The following is a 16,822-nucleotide window of genomic DNA, read 5'->3' as shown; positions in this document are numbered from 1 at the left end:
CTAATTACTCGTGATTTCAAATTCATCTCCTTCCCGTGTTTGCACATGCTCAAACATTTCACCAATCTAATGTGCTACTCATGAAAATGAAAATCCCACTATTTGATTGCGGTGTAGATCAATTGAATCAAAGATTAAAATATAAATATATTTAACCTAATTTCATATTTCAATTACAAATCAATTATTTTTCCACAATCACACGCGTTATTTTGACCCATATTTTGTTCATCATCTCTTCTCATTATCGATAAAACTTAAATTAAGTCATTGAATCAAAATGGTAGAATTTTGTGCCACGTAATAATACAAATCATGATTTTATCTGCAATGGATTGTTGAATTGATTCTATCTACCACACCATATCACCAATACAAAATAACCTGAATTGTTTTTTTTTAATAACCTAAATTGTTGGATGCACTTTTTGGAAATTTCATGAAAGAAGAAACGAAGCAGAAGAAATGTTTAATGGAATTGAAAATCATGAGTAATTAGAGAGAGAAACTGGTAGTGCAAATTAGGAAATGAAAATCACATTAAGATATGGTACATGATAGTCTTAAGTAAACAAATATCAACCTTTGGATCAAATAAAATCAACGGATGTAATTTGGTGTTAACGAATTCGTTGACACCTGGTGTCAATGGATCCTGACTCATATATATATATATATATATATATATATATATATATATATATCCGGGGCACTGGTTAAGGAAGTAAAAGTATAAGTTTTTGCATTGAAAATTGTGTAATCAATGCTTCAAAAGTCAAAAAGATGTCTTTTTCAATTTAATTTTTCCTTAACCAGTGTCCCGGGGGCACCGGTTAACACAACCCATATATATATATATATATATATATATATATATATATATATATACACACATATATATATATATACACACACACACATATATATATATATATATATACACACACACACACACACACACACACACACACACACACACACACACACACACACACACACACAGATATATATATATATATAGGGGTTTGCTAGGATACACCCACTAGTTTTTATTAAGGTGTGTTTTAGCAAAGATATAACTAAAAAGTTGTTAAATGCACCTTAAGGTGAATGTTGCTAAAACACACCTTCTAAAAAAATAAGTGGGTGTATGTTAGCAACTCCTATAGGCATTTGCTAGGATACACCCACTTATTTTTTAGAAGGTGTGTTTTAGCAAGTTATAACTAAAAAGTAGTTAAATATACCTTAAGGTGTAGCTTGCTAAAACACTCCCATATAAAAACTAGTGGGTGTGTTCTAGCAAATCCCATATATATATATATATATATATATGTATATATATATGTATATATGTATGTATATATATATATATATATATATATATATATATATATATATATGTATGTATATATATATATATACACACACACACATGTGTAACAAAGGACACATACCATTGGATGTTAAGAACCTCAACCTGTCACGTAAAATTTCAAGGCCCATACCATGTGATCTAAACTAATTAAGGACAGGTCCAATGAAAACTACTTCAAGAAACAAGTCTTTGATTCGCTATCTTTGATTTGGTTGGTCAACATAAACAACACTGTCCAAGAAACATCCCCATGGTTTATGGAGACAGCCTTATATATATTATGCCACGGCAAAGCAACAAATGCCAAACTAATCATACTCTCAACATTAAAAACTCAACATTTCTATTGGCTGCAAGCAATCAACAACAACTCCTAACTTCATCTACTTGATTAATTTTCTATTCCATAGGGAAAGCATCGATCACTAATAATTCATCACCAAGGTTTAACTTAATTGGTTTTCAATCTTATAAGAACATGCAGACATTTCAAAGTGATGGCAGAACCTCAGAATCACACATTGGACTACATGATCAACCCACAACATCATACAATTCGATGAACTCTGATAAGTGGCAGATCTTGCCGAAAATATTAGGGAGAGCGGCAAATATTATATACTAACTAGAGAGATAACTTATCGTAAACTTATAGGATCAAAACCAGCCTACTCAGATGCTTGCCACGTGCATAATAGAAAAAACAATCGCACTAGACTGTTACATATACTCCATGATGCAAGCTTGGAACCCAACCAACCAACCGGAGTAGCTAAATAAAATGCTTAAACAAATTAGCAAAGATTTAAAATAAAATCCAAGACAATATATATATATATGTGTGTGTGTGTAGGAGACATTTACCTAAATTTAAAATTTGACGGTTCGGTCTTTTAAAGACTTGAACTCATCAATAATTGAATCATTACTAAATATTAATGACAAATTAGTTTCTATGTTGTGGACTAAATTAAAGGATGATATATATACAAAATATCATGGGAAAGCATCAAACACATAAAATTTCTTAACAACTTTCGTATCTTAGAAATTCTAGAGTCTTAAGAGTCTGATTTATTTTGTATTGTGAACACCACTGATTGTATATCAAGTGTTCCAACCAAATTTCTTTGTAATTTATTTGTTTAGAAGTCTCTTGCTTTTGTGTTTGAGCATATGAACTCTCTTGCTTGTGTGCTTGAGTATTTAAAGTCTCTTGCTTGTGTGGTTGAACATTTGTAATCAGATTGGATTATAGTGAAAATCTCGTTGGAAGTGCAAGGGGGACTGAACTACTTCTGAATTGTGAAAGGAACCAAGATAATTGCTTTGTGTCTTTTTCTTCTCTCTCTCTCTCTCTCTCTCTCTCTCTCTCTCTCTCTCTCTCTCTCTCTCTCTCTCTCTCTTACTTTATCTGCTACATTAGACTCTGAACAGTGTTTCAGACCCTGAACCCTGAACTCAATTTATAAGAAAAATAAGCTAATACAATTTAACCTCTTCTTGTGTTTTTCTTACCTTCATTGGTAATGGTTACTAAGACAAAGTTAGTGAGTATTAATTAAATGTATTTACTTCCACTCGCCCCAAATGTCATAATTAGCAAGGGTTTTCAATATCAAATCCTTTGAACTTCCTACTCACAATATCTGATTTAAAAACTTACTTCACATGTTTCACACCTTCGTTTTCTCATACTTTACCCTTTACCCTTTTCAACCGTTCTCCGCAAAAAAAAAAAACCATATTTTCTCAAAAACCTCTTAAAACCCTAATATTCCAAAAATCAAAATGGATTCTTCTGCAGTTATCGACGAATCGGTGAAGCTCTCATCTTAGCAGAATAAATCATTGAACCTCTCATCTTATGAGAATATTTGATGGTGAGGCCTACGTTTAGGGATGGCAAAGCGGGCCGGCCTGCCCCGTTTAGGTCCGCCCCGTCTAAGCCCGCTAAAAACGAGACGAGATGAGCCGAGTCAAAATTAGTGACCGAGTCCAACATCTCACCCCGCCCCGTTTAGTGGCAGACTTGCGAGTTGGCGGGCCGGCCCGCCAAACAAAAACTTTTTTTTATTTTTTTTTTGTACAACTTAATTGTTACAAAAAAAAACTATGTTGCTTTTATAATTAAAAAAATATAAAAGAATAGGTGGCAAATAAATTTGTGAAAAACAAGATAATTAACAAATTATCGAATTCAACATTATAATTAATAGCAAAATAAGGCAAATGCGCGACATCAATCAAATCATAAAATAAATCCAAAAACCAAATTAAATTCAAAAGGATAAAATAAGTCTCAAAATAAATAAACTCAACAACTAAGATAAATCGAAAAACATAAAATAAGTTCCAAAATAAATCCAACAACCAAAATAAATCCAAAAGCATAAAATAAGTCTCAAAATAAACTAAACAACCAAAGATAAATCCAAAAGCATAAAACAAGTCTCAAAATAATCGCAGCAACAACATAATTCTTTTATTAAGTCAGTCAACTCCAAGTCAATCATCATCTAAGTTATGAATATATGGTGCACCTCCTCCTCCTCCTCCTGTTGTCGTCGAAGCATAATTGTGTCCAACGAGTTAAGCGGGCCTCCCCGCCCCGTCCCGTGCCCGATTTTCAACGAGACGAGCCGAGCCGAGCCAACTATAAAAAGCGAGTTCAAAACTTCGACTCAGCCCGCCAAAAATAGCGAGCCAAACTGGCCGGCCCGGTGGGTCAAGCCCGTTTTGCCACCCCTACCTACGTTACCCTCTTTTATTTAGGGGATAATTACCCTCTCATGACATCAACCAATCAAAATGTAATATACATAGGCAACATTAAATGTCAAACAAATGAGTCAATTTTTTCTAAAAATAAAAGAATTAATCTTAATCATAACTTAAATTTTAATACTTTTAATTTTTATTTAATTATATTAAGGTGTTCAATCTTCATTAATTTACACTACAAGACTTATAACAAATAAAATTTTACATCAAATTTCTTTCATCTGGATGTCCTTAAAATCATCACTTACATTCATAAAATTTCTTCCATTCCAGAACCCCGAACGTGAGAACAAAAACATCTTCTTCATTCAAATTTCTTCTTCTTTATTCTTCCCTATTGATCAATTCTTGTTTCTTTTTAATTCTTCTTCCCATTTTGATTATTCAATTTTGTCGTTCCAAACTGCTGCAATTTCCAATTATAGTGAGAATTGTCGTTGTTTCTAGAACCGTGTCAGGTATCATGACTTATTTTTTGTATTTAAGCAGCCAACCTCATAAAATTTGCTAACACGCATAGAGCTACTTCACTATCAGCCAAAGCCTTTAAGTCCAAACAAAAGAACAAAAGCCTCATGACATAACCATTTCAGCAGCAACCGACAAAAATGCTAGCAAACTCCCACAACATCAAAGCAGCAACACCTGCTAGCAGTCCTCAAAGTACAACGGATGACTTACTCAATTGTTATAATTAACTACCTCACAACCAAGGAAAATCAAATCAAAAAGAAAAACTAAGTCACCATACCTGACGTGGTTCTGGAAATAACGACAATTCTCACGATATTTGAAATCAAACGAACGACGACGATTCTCACGAAAATTGAAAAATGCGGCAGTTTGGAATGACAAAATTTAACAATCAAAATGGGAAGAAGAAATTTTATGAATGTAATTGATAAATTTAAGGACATTCAAATGAAAGAAATTTGATGTGAAATTTTAATTGTTCTAAGCCAGTCTTGTAGTGTAAATTAATTAAGATTGAACACCTAAATATAATTAAGGCAAGATTACATTAGGGGTCCTTTATCTTATTTATTTGTAACACTTTGATCTTTTATCTTTATTTTTTCCCGTTTAGGTCCTTTAGCTCTCTTAAAAGCACATATACATCTTTTTTCTCATTTTTTATTAAAAAATACTTAATTTTATTTTTAAAAATATATTTTTATTAAAAATAAAAAAATCCAGAAATATGATGAAGATGTTCATCATCTTCATCTTCTTCCTTTGAATCTTCATCATCTTCTTTAAATCAAAAAAAATTCTACTAAAATATATCTCAAAATATCGTGAATTAATGTTATATTCACCTCATATCTTCTTTTAAACACAAAAATCAAAACATTAATTTTACAAATGTTGCAAGGTGTAACACCCATACTAGACGTATCTAGAAAGTCTAGCATGTGTATTAGTTTAGTACTGGATACATTAAAAATTTACAACTACGAATGAATATATATACAACCAAATGCGTTCGTACATAATAATACAACTCAACTTTTGTAAAGTATATTAAATGCATCCTTGAATATCCACATCGTCCCGCAGCGGTACGAACGAACACTTGTCGCATCATCCATTCGGCTACTAGCTTGCTAATCCAACCTGTTTATCTGAAACAAACAAGGATTGGGATGAGACATAATGTCTCAGTGAGTTCCCCTAAATCCTAGGCTATAGGTAACCTCAGGGGAAACCTACGGTCACCACGTGCCTACATTACAACCTGACGGTTGATTATACGCGTGTGGGGACTTGCATACTTAGACGGTAATGCATACTAGAGCCGTCTTAATCTTATCTTAACTTGTTATAGGCTTCACTTCCTATACGTGTCATGGCGATCGAGGGGGAAAACTAAGACCGCATTGCCAAGAATACGCTCTACGTATCGAGGCCTAAACATAACATATCATGACACTAATCTAAATCCGACGATTAGGGGAAACCTAAGATCGTCATCGGTATCACGTTCTTTACTTGCTCTAATCCATGCCTTGTACTTATCATGTAGCATCTAATGCTCTTGTTCTTGAACATAAACGTGCATGGAGTCATTTTCACATAATCATAAACATAACATACATATTCGTATCTAAGTTCATTCATTATGTTAGCGTTGAACATACAAACATTATCTTGATTCATTTTACGGAGAGCCCCGGGGTGGAGTAAACCCGAGTACAATCCCATACATACCGAAAATACCTAGCTAAGGTAATCGGACTCCCTCAGTGACGTGCGGGCCCCTCTCGAAAGAAGCTTATCCCATTCTCACGTTACCTACGTCTTACTTACTCATTTACCACGGATCCTTAAGCGATCCTAAGTGTGATAAACTACACATACATATCATGGTCTTAACATTCATAAACATTCATGAAAGGTTTCTAACCTTTACATGCATACTCGTTTACCTCGGATCCGGGGTCGATCCGATTAGTAGTAAACTACCTCTATATTCATTCATATTCATATCTATTCATAAGTGAAGAGTTTGCTATCAATTCACGGCTTATCTTACATACCTAATCATTCTTAGTCACGTGCGAAGAGAATATTCTTAGTCGCGTGGGCATCCTGAAGAATTTCGCTATTAGCGTAGATTTCGCTAATAGCGTAGCTCTTCGGGTCTGTGGTACCAAATTTCCAATTTTTTACCCAAAAACTCATCCTAATGGTTCCTGCAATGCACCAAAACATCCAGCAACATATATATATATATATATATATATAGATATATATATATATATATATATATATATACATTTATAAACATCTTTCATGGCAAACTAACAAGTATTCAACAAGAATCTATCAAAAGTACATTATGGTTTTAAACCTCTCATAAACATAAATCACTACTTTCTAACATGAATTTACACAACCAAAGGTAGGTAAACTATCTATGGAACTCACCTAATCATGTTTCTTGCATCTATTCAAGCTTCAAGCCCAAACCCTAGGTTTTGATCCAATTCTTGATCCTTAGCTTTCAAACCAAACCATGCTTTAATCCTCTTCTTTATGTGTTTCTTGCTTGCTAAGCTGCCTTAATCCATGCTTGATCATGACTTGGAAGATGTTTGGATGATTTAGAGTGAAGAGAGAGGGCGTGGGTTAGAGAGAAGGAGGAGAGAACTCTTTCTCTCAAAACCTAGAGAGAGAAAGTAGAAGAAATTATGAGGTTTTCACCCCCAAAATCACTTATTTACTCCCTTGTGCGAGTTACTTAAATGCCCTTCGTCTCAGTCGTGTTTATCTGACCCTGATACTTAACTCATGCTTAACTGATATTACTTATAAATATCTTCTGTCATACTTAACTTTCTTCATCATAATCATTTTCCATGAATCTTAGTCCTCTGATACATTTACCAGATGAAATTTCCCATTAGCTGACGAGCGGGATATTACATTCTACCCCCCTTAAAAAAATTTCGTCCTCGAAATTTAGAAATCATCTACAAACATCGCAACTATAATCTGCCTCCTTTGGTTTTGATCACATAAAGTCTGATCAAACTCACTCCTAAGATTGAAGTATACTTTCCTCATCAATACATGTAATTCTTCCTCTTTCTTATTCTGCATATAATTGAATATGGTCTCTTCAATCTCACTATCTTTATAAAAATTACCGAACTGTCTTAAAACATCATGTTTGAAACATGCTCTTTCTACAAGTGGACTGATTGTCCTGAATCCATAATTTATCTACTGAGCATAACCATGCATCTAGGTGACCTTTCATCTGACAATCTATTAACCAATCTTGAGGTTTGCACGCTCTTAAACTTTCTACTAAGTCCATTTACACATGCATTGGACACTTTAAGCACAAATCTGTGCATCCCGTAGGACATTAGTATCACATGAACATCGTCGTTTCCTCATAAATCCTTATCTTCTATAGTTTGCACACATTCTAATACGGTTTCTTGTTAGTTAATAACGATACATCATTCTAGCATTTTGTTTCTAAAATTTCTAAACTCTGGTACATAGGTCCTTGGAACGAATAGATACATGACTAGGAAAAATATCATTTTAAAACTGAGTCTATACTAGTACTGCAGAACCTCAGGACGAGTCTCTATATCGGAAAAAGGTTTACGACTCTCCTTCACACTTGCCTCTAGCGAGTTGGTCCTGAAGTCTGTACATCTTAAGTGAGCTTACTCGCTTTTGACGTATCTCATCAGTTTTAACGATGTGAAATTTCATGTTTTTAAAATAAACATCGTTCCCAAGTTCCTCAATACCAATCTTAACTCTAAAAATTATAAAATCATGGCTTGACACCATTCTAGAAAGTACCGTTATCACCTAACAAGTATGGTATAAAATGATATGTGCTTCTCCGTGCATATCTCATGAATTGTATTCTTTTATCACATCACAAATTCTTTCTGACTGGCCAACAACTCTTCTGCGCATTCGACATCACCAAATAGGCAACCCGATTAATTCATCTGTGCAACTCTAGTCTTTCTCATCTTACTTGAGTGAAGATACTTTCTTTAAACTTTTACCTTAATCAATATTGGCTGCATAAGCATCTATACTTACTTAACATAATGAGAACTCCTCGCTTTCCACATAATATTTCTCACTGAATTGGTATTTCTATCTCGAACATTTTCACAAAGATTCTTACTACAAAATCTCATGTTCCATGGCTACTAATCGCAACTTAATTAATTAATTAACTTCCGTTGCGCTACTCTGATTCCCACCGGTTGGCTTCAACCAATACTCTGATCCGTAGAGACGAGTGAACTTTATTATTCTTCTATCCCTACATTAATATGTGCTTGAACTCTGCTCGATACTTCTATGTTGCATGCTACTCTGCAACCTCGCTCTTCTCCTTGCTGGTAAGGTTGAATCTTAGGGAAACTTACCTCTGGACATATCAATGTCATACTTACTCTTATTCCCGAGCAACTTAACTCAAGGAGCACATCTTTGCTATTACATACCTACTATTCCATGAATCGCTCTTACATCTTCCCATGGTAGACTCATCTTGCACTCGGACATACTTCCTTATGCATCTAACATAGTATCTTCACATCTCGCATACTATGTTTTGCTTAATCATTCCTATGTGTGCTCGTTTATTTTCTTTAAAAGAAAACTTCATAAATTAACACACGGGTCATTGACGTTGATGATTTTTCTACAAAATAAAAACATATACTGAATCTAGGCTCCAGTTGTTACTCTAAATTCACAGGACGAGTTGACAACACATACATGCCATCATATCTTAGTCCTTGTGAGTTTAGCCCAACTATACGAGTCGCAACAAACCGGTACCTACAAAATTTTCATTTTAATTCCCAAAACAGCAACTCCAATCACCCATATGCATTTATCTTTCTAAAATCATGTAAACTTTGTGATTCAATATCATAACGAGCCTTAGCAAGTCAATCAAGCAAAACATAGATTCGAGGGGTACTCATAACTTCGCGAAATCCGACATCCTTGTGATTTCGTACGATTCTGCACCATTTAACTTCTTGCTTCATGCTTTCACATCTGTGACTTCCATTCTAGATACTGGTGCCTCTAAACTCTTGGTCTAAACTCATTCTTATCCCTTGACACATTATCTTCCAAAGTCACGTTAAACCGAATCGATTTCTGCTGATGGTTGCCTATGCCTCTTTCCCTTTTTGAAAACTTTAGGATATGATATGCATTCGTTACTTGTTGTTATAAAAGTTTTTGTCGCATAAAAGTTTGTGAAAACAACTCCCCAAGTCACTGCAAATCCTGGAGACAAACTGACAGTTTTCGGAAACTAAAAACTTTGCCCCAGGTTTGCTATCGGCGAGTTTCTTCAGCTTAATTTTCCGGAAAAACATTCTTTGAACGAAAATTCTTATTTCTCAAGTAACCTAATGCACATCTTTCTTTACTAGCATCGTAAGATATTCTATATCATATGCATGGCACATGTCAAGCTATTTCGATACAATCCTCGGTACTTTAGAAATTAATGCCTCATTCCTGATAACATAAAACTTTCACTGAATCCTTTTCTACTACGAGTAGCTTACTTCTCTGCGTTGCCGCTTAACGTAGCTTCCCAAACACTAGAACCTTGTTCACTTTGAACATTCAAGTCCTTAACTTCAATAACATAACACTAATCCTGAGAGTCTACTAATTCTGCCAACATACGTCGACTGCTCTCTATCTTGTAGCCTTGCGCTTACTTTCTGGAATACAATTCCGTTCCAACTACGACCCTTACTAAAACTTCAGGTCCTGCTAAGATATTTCTGTATTCTTCACTTACGGGTATACGATGTTTCATTAACAACTTACCCAACACTATCGGAATGACCCTTCTCATCATTGCCTTACATTCCCGGAGGATTCATACTTCTTACTTGTTTAGTTCACCGGCCACCTACTGGCACGATCAACTTCTTACTAATACTCATTCCGAGTTCTTACTTATGAGTCCACACCTTCCGGAGCATCTTCATCACATACTTCGTTCCTCCTGGGTCCTATTCAGCTCTCAGGCATCCGTTCTAATCGTCGAATGCTAAATTGAGTTGATCAGGCTCAACTAACATCAACAACTAGAACATTTACCCGGAACCCAATGGTCCCACTACCTTTGTTGTAACTTAATGACCCAAGGCACGATCTGAATCGACCTGCTCTGATACCAAATGTAACACCCATACTAGACGTATCTAGAAAGTCTAGCATGTGTATTAGTTTAGTACTGGATACATTAAAAATTTACAACTACGAATGAATATATATACAACCAAATGCGTTCGTACATAATAATACAACTCAACTTTTCTAAAGTATATTAAATGTATCCTTGAATATCCACATCGTCCCGCAGCGGTACGAACGAACACTTGTCGCATCATCCATTCGGCTACTAGCTTGCTAATCCAACCTGTTTATCTGAAACAAACAAGGATTGGGATGAGACATAATGTCTCAGTGAGTTCCCCTAAATCCTAGGCTATAGGTAACCTCAGGGGAAACCTACGGTCACCACGTGCCTACATTACAACCTGACGGTTGATTATACGTGTGTGGGGACTTGCATACTTAGACGGTAGTGCATACTAGAGCCGTCTTAATCTTATCTTAACTTGTTATAGGCTTCACTTCCTATACGTGTCATGGCGATCGAGGGGGAAAACTAAGACCGCATTGCCAAGAATACGCTTTACGTATCGAGGCCTAAACATAACATATCATGACACTAATCTAAACAGGACGATTAGAGGAAACCTAAGATCGTCATCGGTATCACATTCTTTACTTGCTCTAATCCATGCCTTGTACTTATCATGTAGCATCTAATGCTCTTGTTCTTGAACATAAACGTGCATGAAGTCATTTTCGCATAATCATAAACATAACATACATATTCGTATCTAAGTTCATTCATTATGTTAGCGTTGAACATACAAACATTATCTTGATTCATTTTACGGAGAGCCCCGGGGTGGAGTATACCTGAGTACAATCCCATACATACCGAAAATACCTAGCTAAGGTAATCGGACTCCCTCAGTGACGTGCGGGCCCCTCTCGAAAGAAGCTTATCCCGTTCTCACGTTACCTACGTCTTACTTACTCATTTACCACGGATCCTTAAGCGATCCTAAGTGTGATAAACTACACATACATATCATGGTCTTAACATTCATAAACATTCATGAAAGGTTTCTAACCTTTACATGCATACTCGTTTACCTCGGATCCGGGGTCGATCCGATTAGTAGTAAACTACCTCTATATTCATTCATATTCATATCTATTCATAAGTGAAGAGTTTGCTACCAATTCACGGCTTATCTTACATACCTAATCATTCTTAGTCACGTGCGAAGAGAATATACTTCGCGTCTTAACCTACATAAGGTTCATGCTTAACTTCTAGTTTCTCGACAAGCTATATCGAGGCTCTACTTTAATCCCTTTCTTAATTCACTGCTACCCGAGTAATATCGGCTTAAACTCTCTTAATTCACTCTTGCCATTCATGTTAAGTTTGCCATGATTTTCATTTCAAGAATCGTTTGATGTTATGTGCATTGCCTAGATGTTGTTTTGGGGTTACAAAGTTGTAAAATGTCAAAAGAAAGACTCCGGAATGCCCCACGGACCCCAAGATGGACCAACAGGCCAAAAGCTTGTTGGCCAAACCAGAGGGCTGCGCTAATAGCGCCCCTGGAGCGTGGGCATCCTGAAGAGTTTCGCTATTAGCGTAGATTTCGCTAATAGCGTAGCTCTTCGGGTCTGTGGTACCAAATTTCCAATTTTTGACCCAAAACTCATCCTAATGGTTTCTGCAATGCACCAAAACATCCAGCAACATATATATATATATATATATATATATATATATATATATATATATATATATATATATATATACATACACACACATTTATAAACATCTTTCATGGCAAACTAACAAGTATTCAACAAGAATTTATCAAAAGTACATTATGGTTCTAAACCTCTCATAAACATAAATCACTACTTTCTAACATGAATTTACACAACCAAAGGTAGGTAAACTATCTATGGAACTCACCTAATCATGTTTCTTGCATCTATTCAAGCTTCAAGCCTAAACCCTAGGTTTTGATCCAATTCTTGATCCTTAGCTTTCAAACCAAACCATGCTTTAATCCTCTTCTTTATGTGTTTCTTGCTTGCTAAGCTGCCTTAATCCATGCTTAATCATGACTTGGAAGAAGTTTGGATGATTTAGAGTGAAGAGAGAAGGCGTGGGTTAGAGAGAAGGAGGAGAGAACTCTTTCTCTCAAAACCTAGAGAGAGAAAGTAGAAGAAATTATGAGGTTTTCACCCCCAAAATCACTTATTTACTCCCTTGCGCGAGTTACTTAAATGCCCTTCGTCTCAGTCGTGTTTATCTGACCCTGATACTTAACTCATGCTTAACTGATATTACTTATAAATATCTTCCGTCATACTTAACTTTCTTCATCATAATCACTTTCCATGAATCTTAGTCCTCTGATACATTTAACAGATGAAATTTCCCATTAGCTGACGAGCGGGATATTACACAAGGCGGATGGTGGAGGCTTAGTCATTGGCGGGAGGGTTAGGCTTTACGATAGTTAAGATTGTTCTGGAAACAACAAAATTGATGTGCAAAGCTGCTCTCCAATTTGGGGTTATTTTTATGTCAGGTTTGAATATTGAGTTAGAATAATAATAATAATAATAATAATAATAATAATAATAATAATAATAATAATAATAATAATAATAATAAGAATAATAATAATAATAATAATAATAATAATAATAATAATAATAATAATAATAATAATAATAATAATAATAATAATAATAATAATAATAATAATAATAATAATATACAGTGTGACAATTTATATAACTAAATCTTTTTTTTTGTGATGAAACTAAATCTCTTTCTCTATAGGGTTTTGATTTTTGTGTTCAAAAGGAGATTTGAGGTGAACATAACATTAATTTATGATATTTGGAGATATATTTGTGTAGAATTTTTTTTTGATTCAATGCAGATGATGAAGATTCAAAGGAAGAAGATGAATATGATGAACATCTTCATATTTCTGGATTTTTTTTTCATTTTTAATAAAAATATTTTTTAAAAATAAAATTATGTTTTTTTAATAAAAAAAATGAGAAAAAGGATGTATATGCGCTTTTATGAGAGATAAAAGACCTAAACGGAAAAAAAAATATAGATAAATGACCAAAGTGTCTGTGTTACAAGTAAATAAGATAAAGGACCTCTAATGTAAACTTGTCTATAATTAAATAAAAATTAAAAGTATTAAAAGTTACCTTATGATTAAAATTGATTTTTTTTTTGAACAAAATTGACTCATTTATTTGACATTTAATCTTGCCAATGTATATTTTTGATTGGTTGATATCATGAGGGGGTAAATACCCTCTAAACAAGATAGGGTAATCTAGAAAAAACCAATATTTGATTGATTCCAAAACTAAGCAAATGAAAACATTCTAAATGTGTTGAGTGAAATGGCGGTTGATCTTGAGAATCTCTCTTGGTTGGTTAAAATTAAAACGTTTGGTAGTTTAGGTGTTCTAAATTTAAAATGACATTAAAGTGCATGTAACAGCCCAGGCGGGTCCCGGCTAGGCTCTGTACCCCCCGGCACTGTTACTCACAAGCTTAATCACTACCCCCAACTCAATTGGTAGTGGGAATGCATTGAAGTAGTACTTAACCCCAGGTACTATGTTCGATTCCCACGGAAGGCAAAAACACTACTATAGAGGGGGTAGTGATTAAGCTTGTGAGTAACAGTGCCGGGGGGTACAGAGCCTAGCCGGGACCCGCCTGGGCTGTTACAATATGATACAAGGGATTCTCATTGTGAGAACGATTCAAGCCGTAAGGGACCCGCATGTCACCGAGTAAGCAAGACGTAGGTGTTCGTGTCTCTTGTTATCCACATCAGGGGAATACGGGAGGTTCTCGACTCAAGGGGAACGGTTCAAGCCGTAAGGGACCTGCACGACACCGAGGGAGTCCGATGTACGTACATCGGTCATGATGGGATTGTTCTCGGGGTTACTCCACCCGGGGCTCTCCGTAAAATGAATCAAGATAATGATTGTTTGTTCAACGCTAACTTAATGAATGAACTTATGTACGACCATGCATGTTATGTTTATGATTATGTAAGAATGATTCCATGCACGATTATGTTCAAGAACAAGAGCACTAGATGCTATAAGACAAGTACAAGACACGGAATAGAGCAAGACAAGTATGTTATACCGATGACGATCTTAGGTTTCCCCTAATCGTCCGGTTTAGAATCGTGTCATGATTATGTTATGCTTAGTTTTAGATTCCCCCTCGACCGCCATGACACGTATAGGAAGTGAAGCCTATAACAAGTGAGATAAGCCTATGACGGGTCTAGCATGCACTACCGTCTAGGAAAGCATGACCACACACGTATAATCAACCGTCAGGTTGTATTGTAGACACGTGGTGACCGTAGGTTTCCCCTGAGGTTACCTATAGCCTAGGATTTAGGGGAACTCACTGAGACATTATGTCTCATCCCAATCCTTATTTGTTTCAGATAAACAGGTTGGATGGCAAGCTAGCAGCCGAATGGATAATCAACAAGTGATCGTTCGTACCCGCAGCAGGATGTTATGGATTGCAAGGACGTAATTTATTATTCATAGAAAAGATGTGTAGTTTATCTTTGTACGAACGCATGTTGTTGTAAATAATATTCATTCGAAATTTTATTGTTGTATATTTTAATGCATCCAGTACTAAACTTAACGCGCGTGCTAGACTTTCCAGATACGTCTGGTATGGGTGTTACAGTGCAAAATTATTTTTGTAAGGAAAAAGTACATAACTAATCAATGTCTATGATGTGCATATGTGTCAAGATGTTGGACATGTAATCCTTTTATTTTTTTAAATAGGAGATGAACATGAATATGTTATATTGAAAACGGCAAGAGGTATAAGCAAAATGCATCATATTTGTAAGTTATCTACACTAATTGAAATTCACTTTAACGTTGAATATGGAATATTTTAGCTACCATTTTGTTTGCCTATGTTAATGAGCGTCTGAAGGATGAAGGTAATTACTATGAAAATTACATTTTTCACAAAAGTTTGTGCAGGCAGGTGTCCACACAAGGGTTGTATCATAGCGATGTTTCTTATTTTATACTTCTTAACATATGTAAATTTGTACATGATAGAAAAACGTTTTATAACAGAAAGTTATTTCAGTTTTTGTGTTTTCTGTTTTCCAATGCCTCTATCAAGATTCCCAACAAATAACTAAATAAGATGTCTAATCTTCTGGCTCTTTTTCCCTCTGAATAGCCATTTAAACCATACAAAATAGGTAAGACCTTTGATCATTATAAGACAAAGAACAAAAGAAAAATAAAAATTCTCAAGTATAACAAAGCAAACTTTGATTCAGTTAAAGTGTACATGAATACCAATTGCAACAATCAAGATGGTAAGTATACAAAAATATATAATAGCATGAATCAAAATAGAAATTCCACTGGTACTCATGTTACCAAATTCCACACACCTAAACCTTGCTGGAAATTGGAACAGCAATCCTGGTGATAACACAATGAACAAAGCAACAGCAACAATTACTGGTCCCCAATCAGCTCCCATATCTCTCTCTCTCTCTTGAGTTTCTAACTTCACTTCTTTGTTTGTGTTCTATTTATTTCTAACAATAGAACTAATAATAAGTACTATGGACCATATGTGTGGAAGTTTCCTATTAAGTAGATGATAATTCCTTGGTCGTTAAGGAGGTAAAGGATATGCTAAACTTGGTCAGAAAAAAGACAAAAGTTTGCATGGTAGTGGCCACTGGCCAGTGGGATTGCTTTATGTGCCAACTAAAGGAATTGCTTTTTTGTTTCTTGTTTCTTTTTCTCTTTCACAAACTTCTAATAAATGATTAAATACACATCCTTGAGATAATAGGACTCTATCTGTATAGTCCCCTATGCATTAACAATATCTCAAAATAATCTATAAAATTATAAATTATTAATTTGATTTGTTCTTCT

At 35.0% G+C, this 16,822-nt stretch overlaps 1 protein-coding gene across 1 annotated transcript; it reads right to left on the bottom strand.

The window, feature by feature from the left end:
- Nucleotides 1-16,181: 16,181 nt before the first annotated feature.
- LOC146905346 (uncharacterized) lies at nt 16,182-16,588 on the bottom strand. Its single transcript, XM_085723794.1, has one exon. It carries the CDS (start codon nt 16,413-16,415, stop codon nt 16,203-16,205), a length of 213 nt encoding a protein of 70 aa, XP_085579920.1. The 5' UTR covers nt 16,416-16,588; the 3' UTR covers nt 16,182-16,202.
- Nucleotides 16,589-16,822: the final 234 nt, after the last annotated feature.

Source organism: Medicago sativa, chromosome 7 (genome assembly GCF_051527215.1).
Source record: "Medicago sativa cultivar Bolivia chromosome 7, Bolivia_mono, whole genome shotgun sequence".
NCBI lineage: Eukaryota > Viridiplantae > Streptophyta > Magnoliopsida > Fabales > Fabaceae > Medicago > Medicago sativa.
Note: the sequence above shows the minus strand (reverse complement) of the source record. Positions and strands in the feature narration are given on the sequence as shown.

Excerpts from the sequence above, each read along its gene's own strand:
- LOC146905346 (XM_085723794.1), bottom strand. The coding sequence starts at position 16,415 with ATGGGAGCTGATTGGGGACCAGTAATTGTTGCTGTTGCTTTGTTCATT.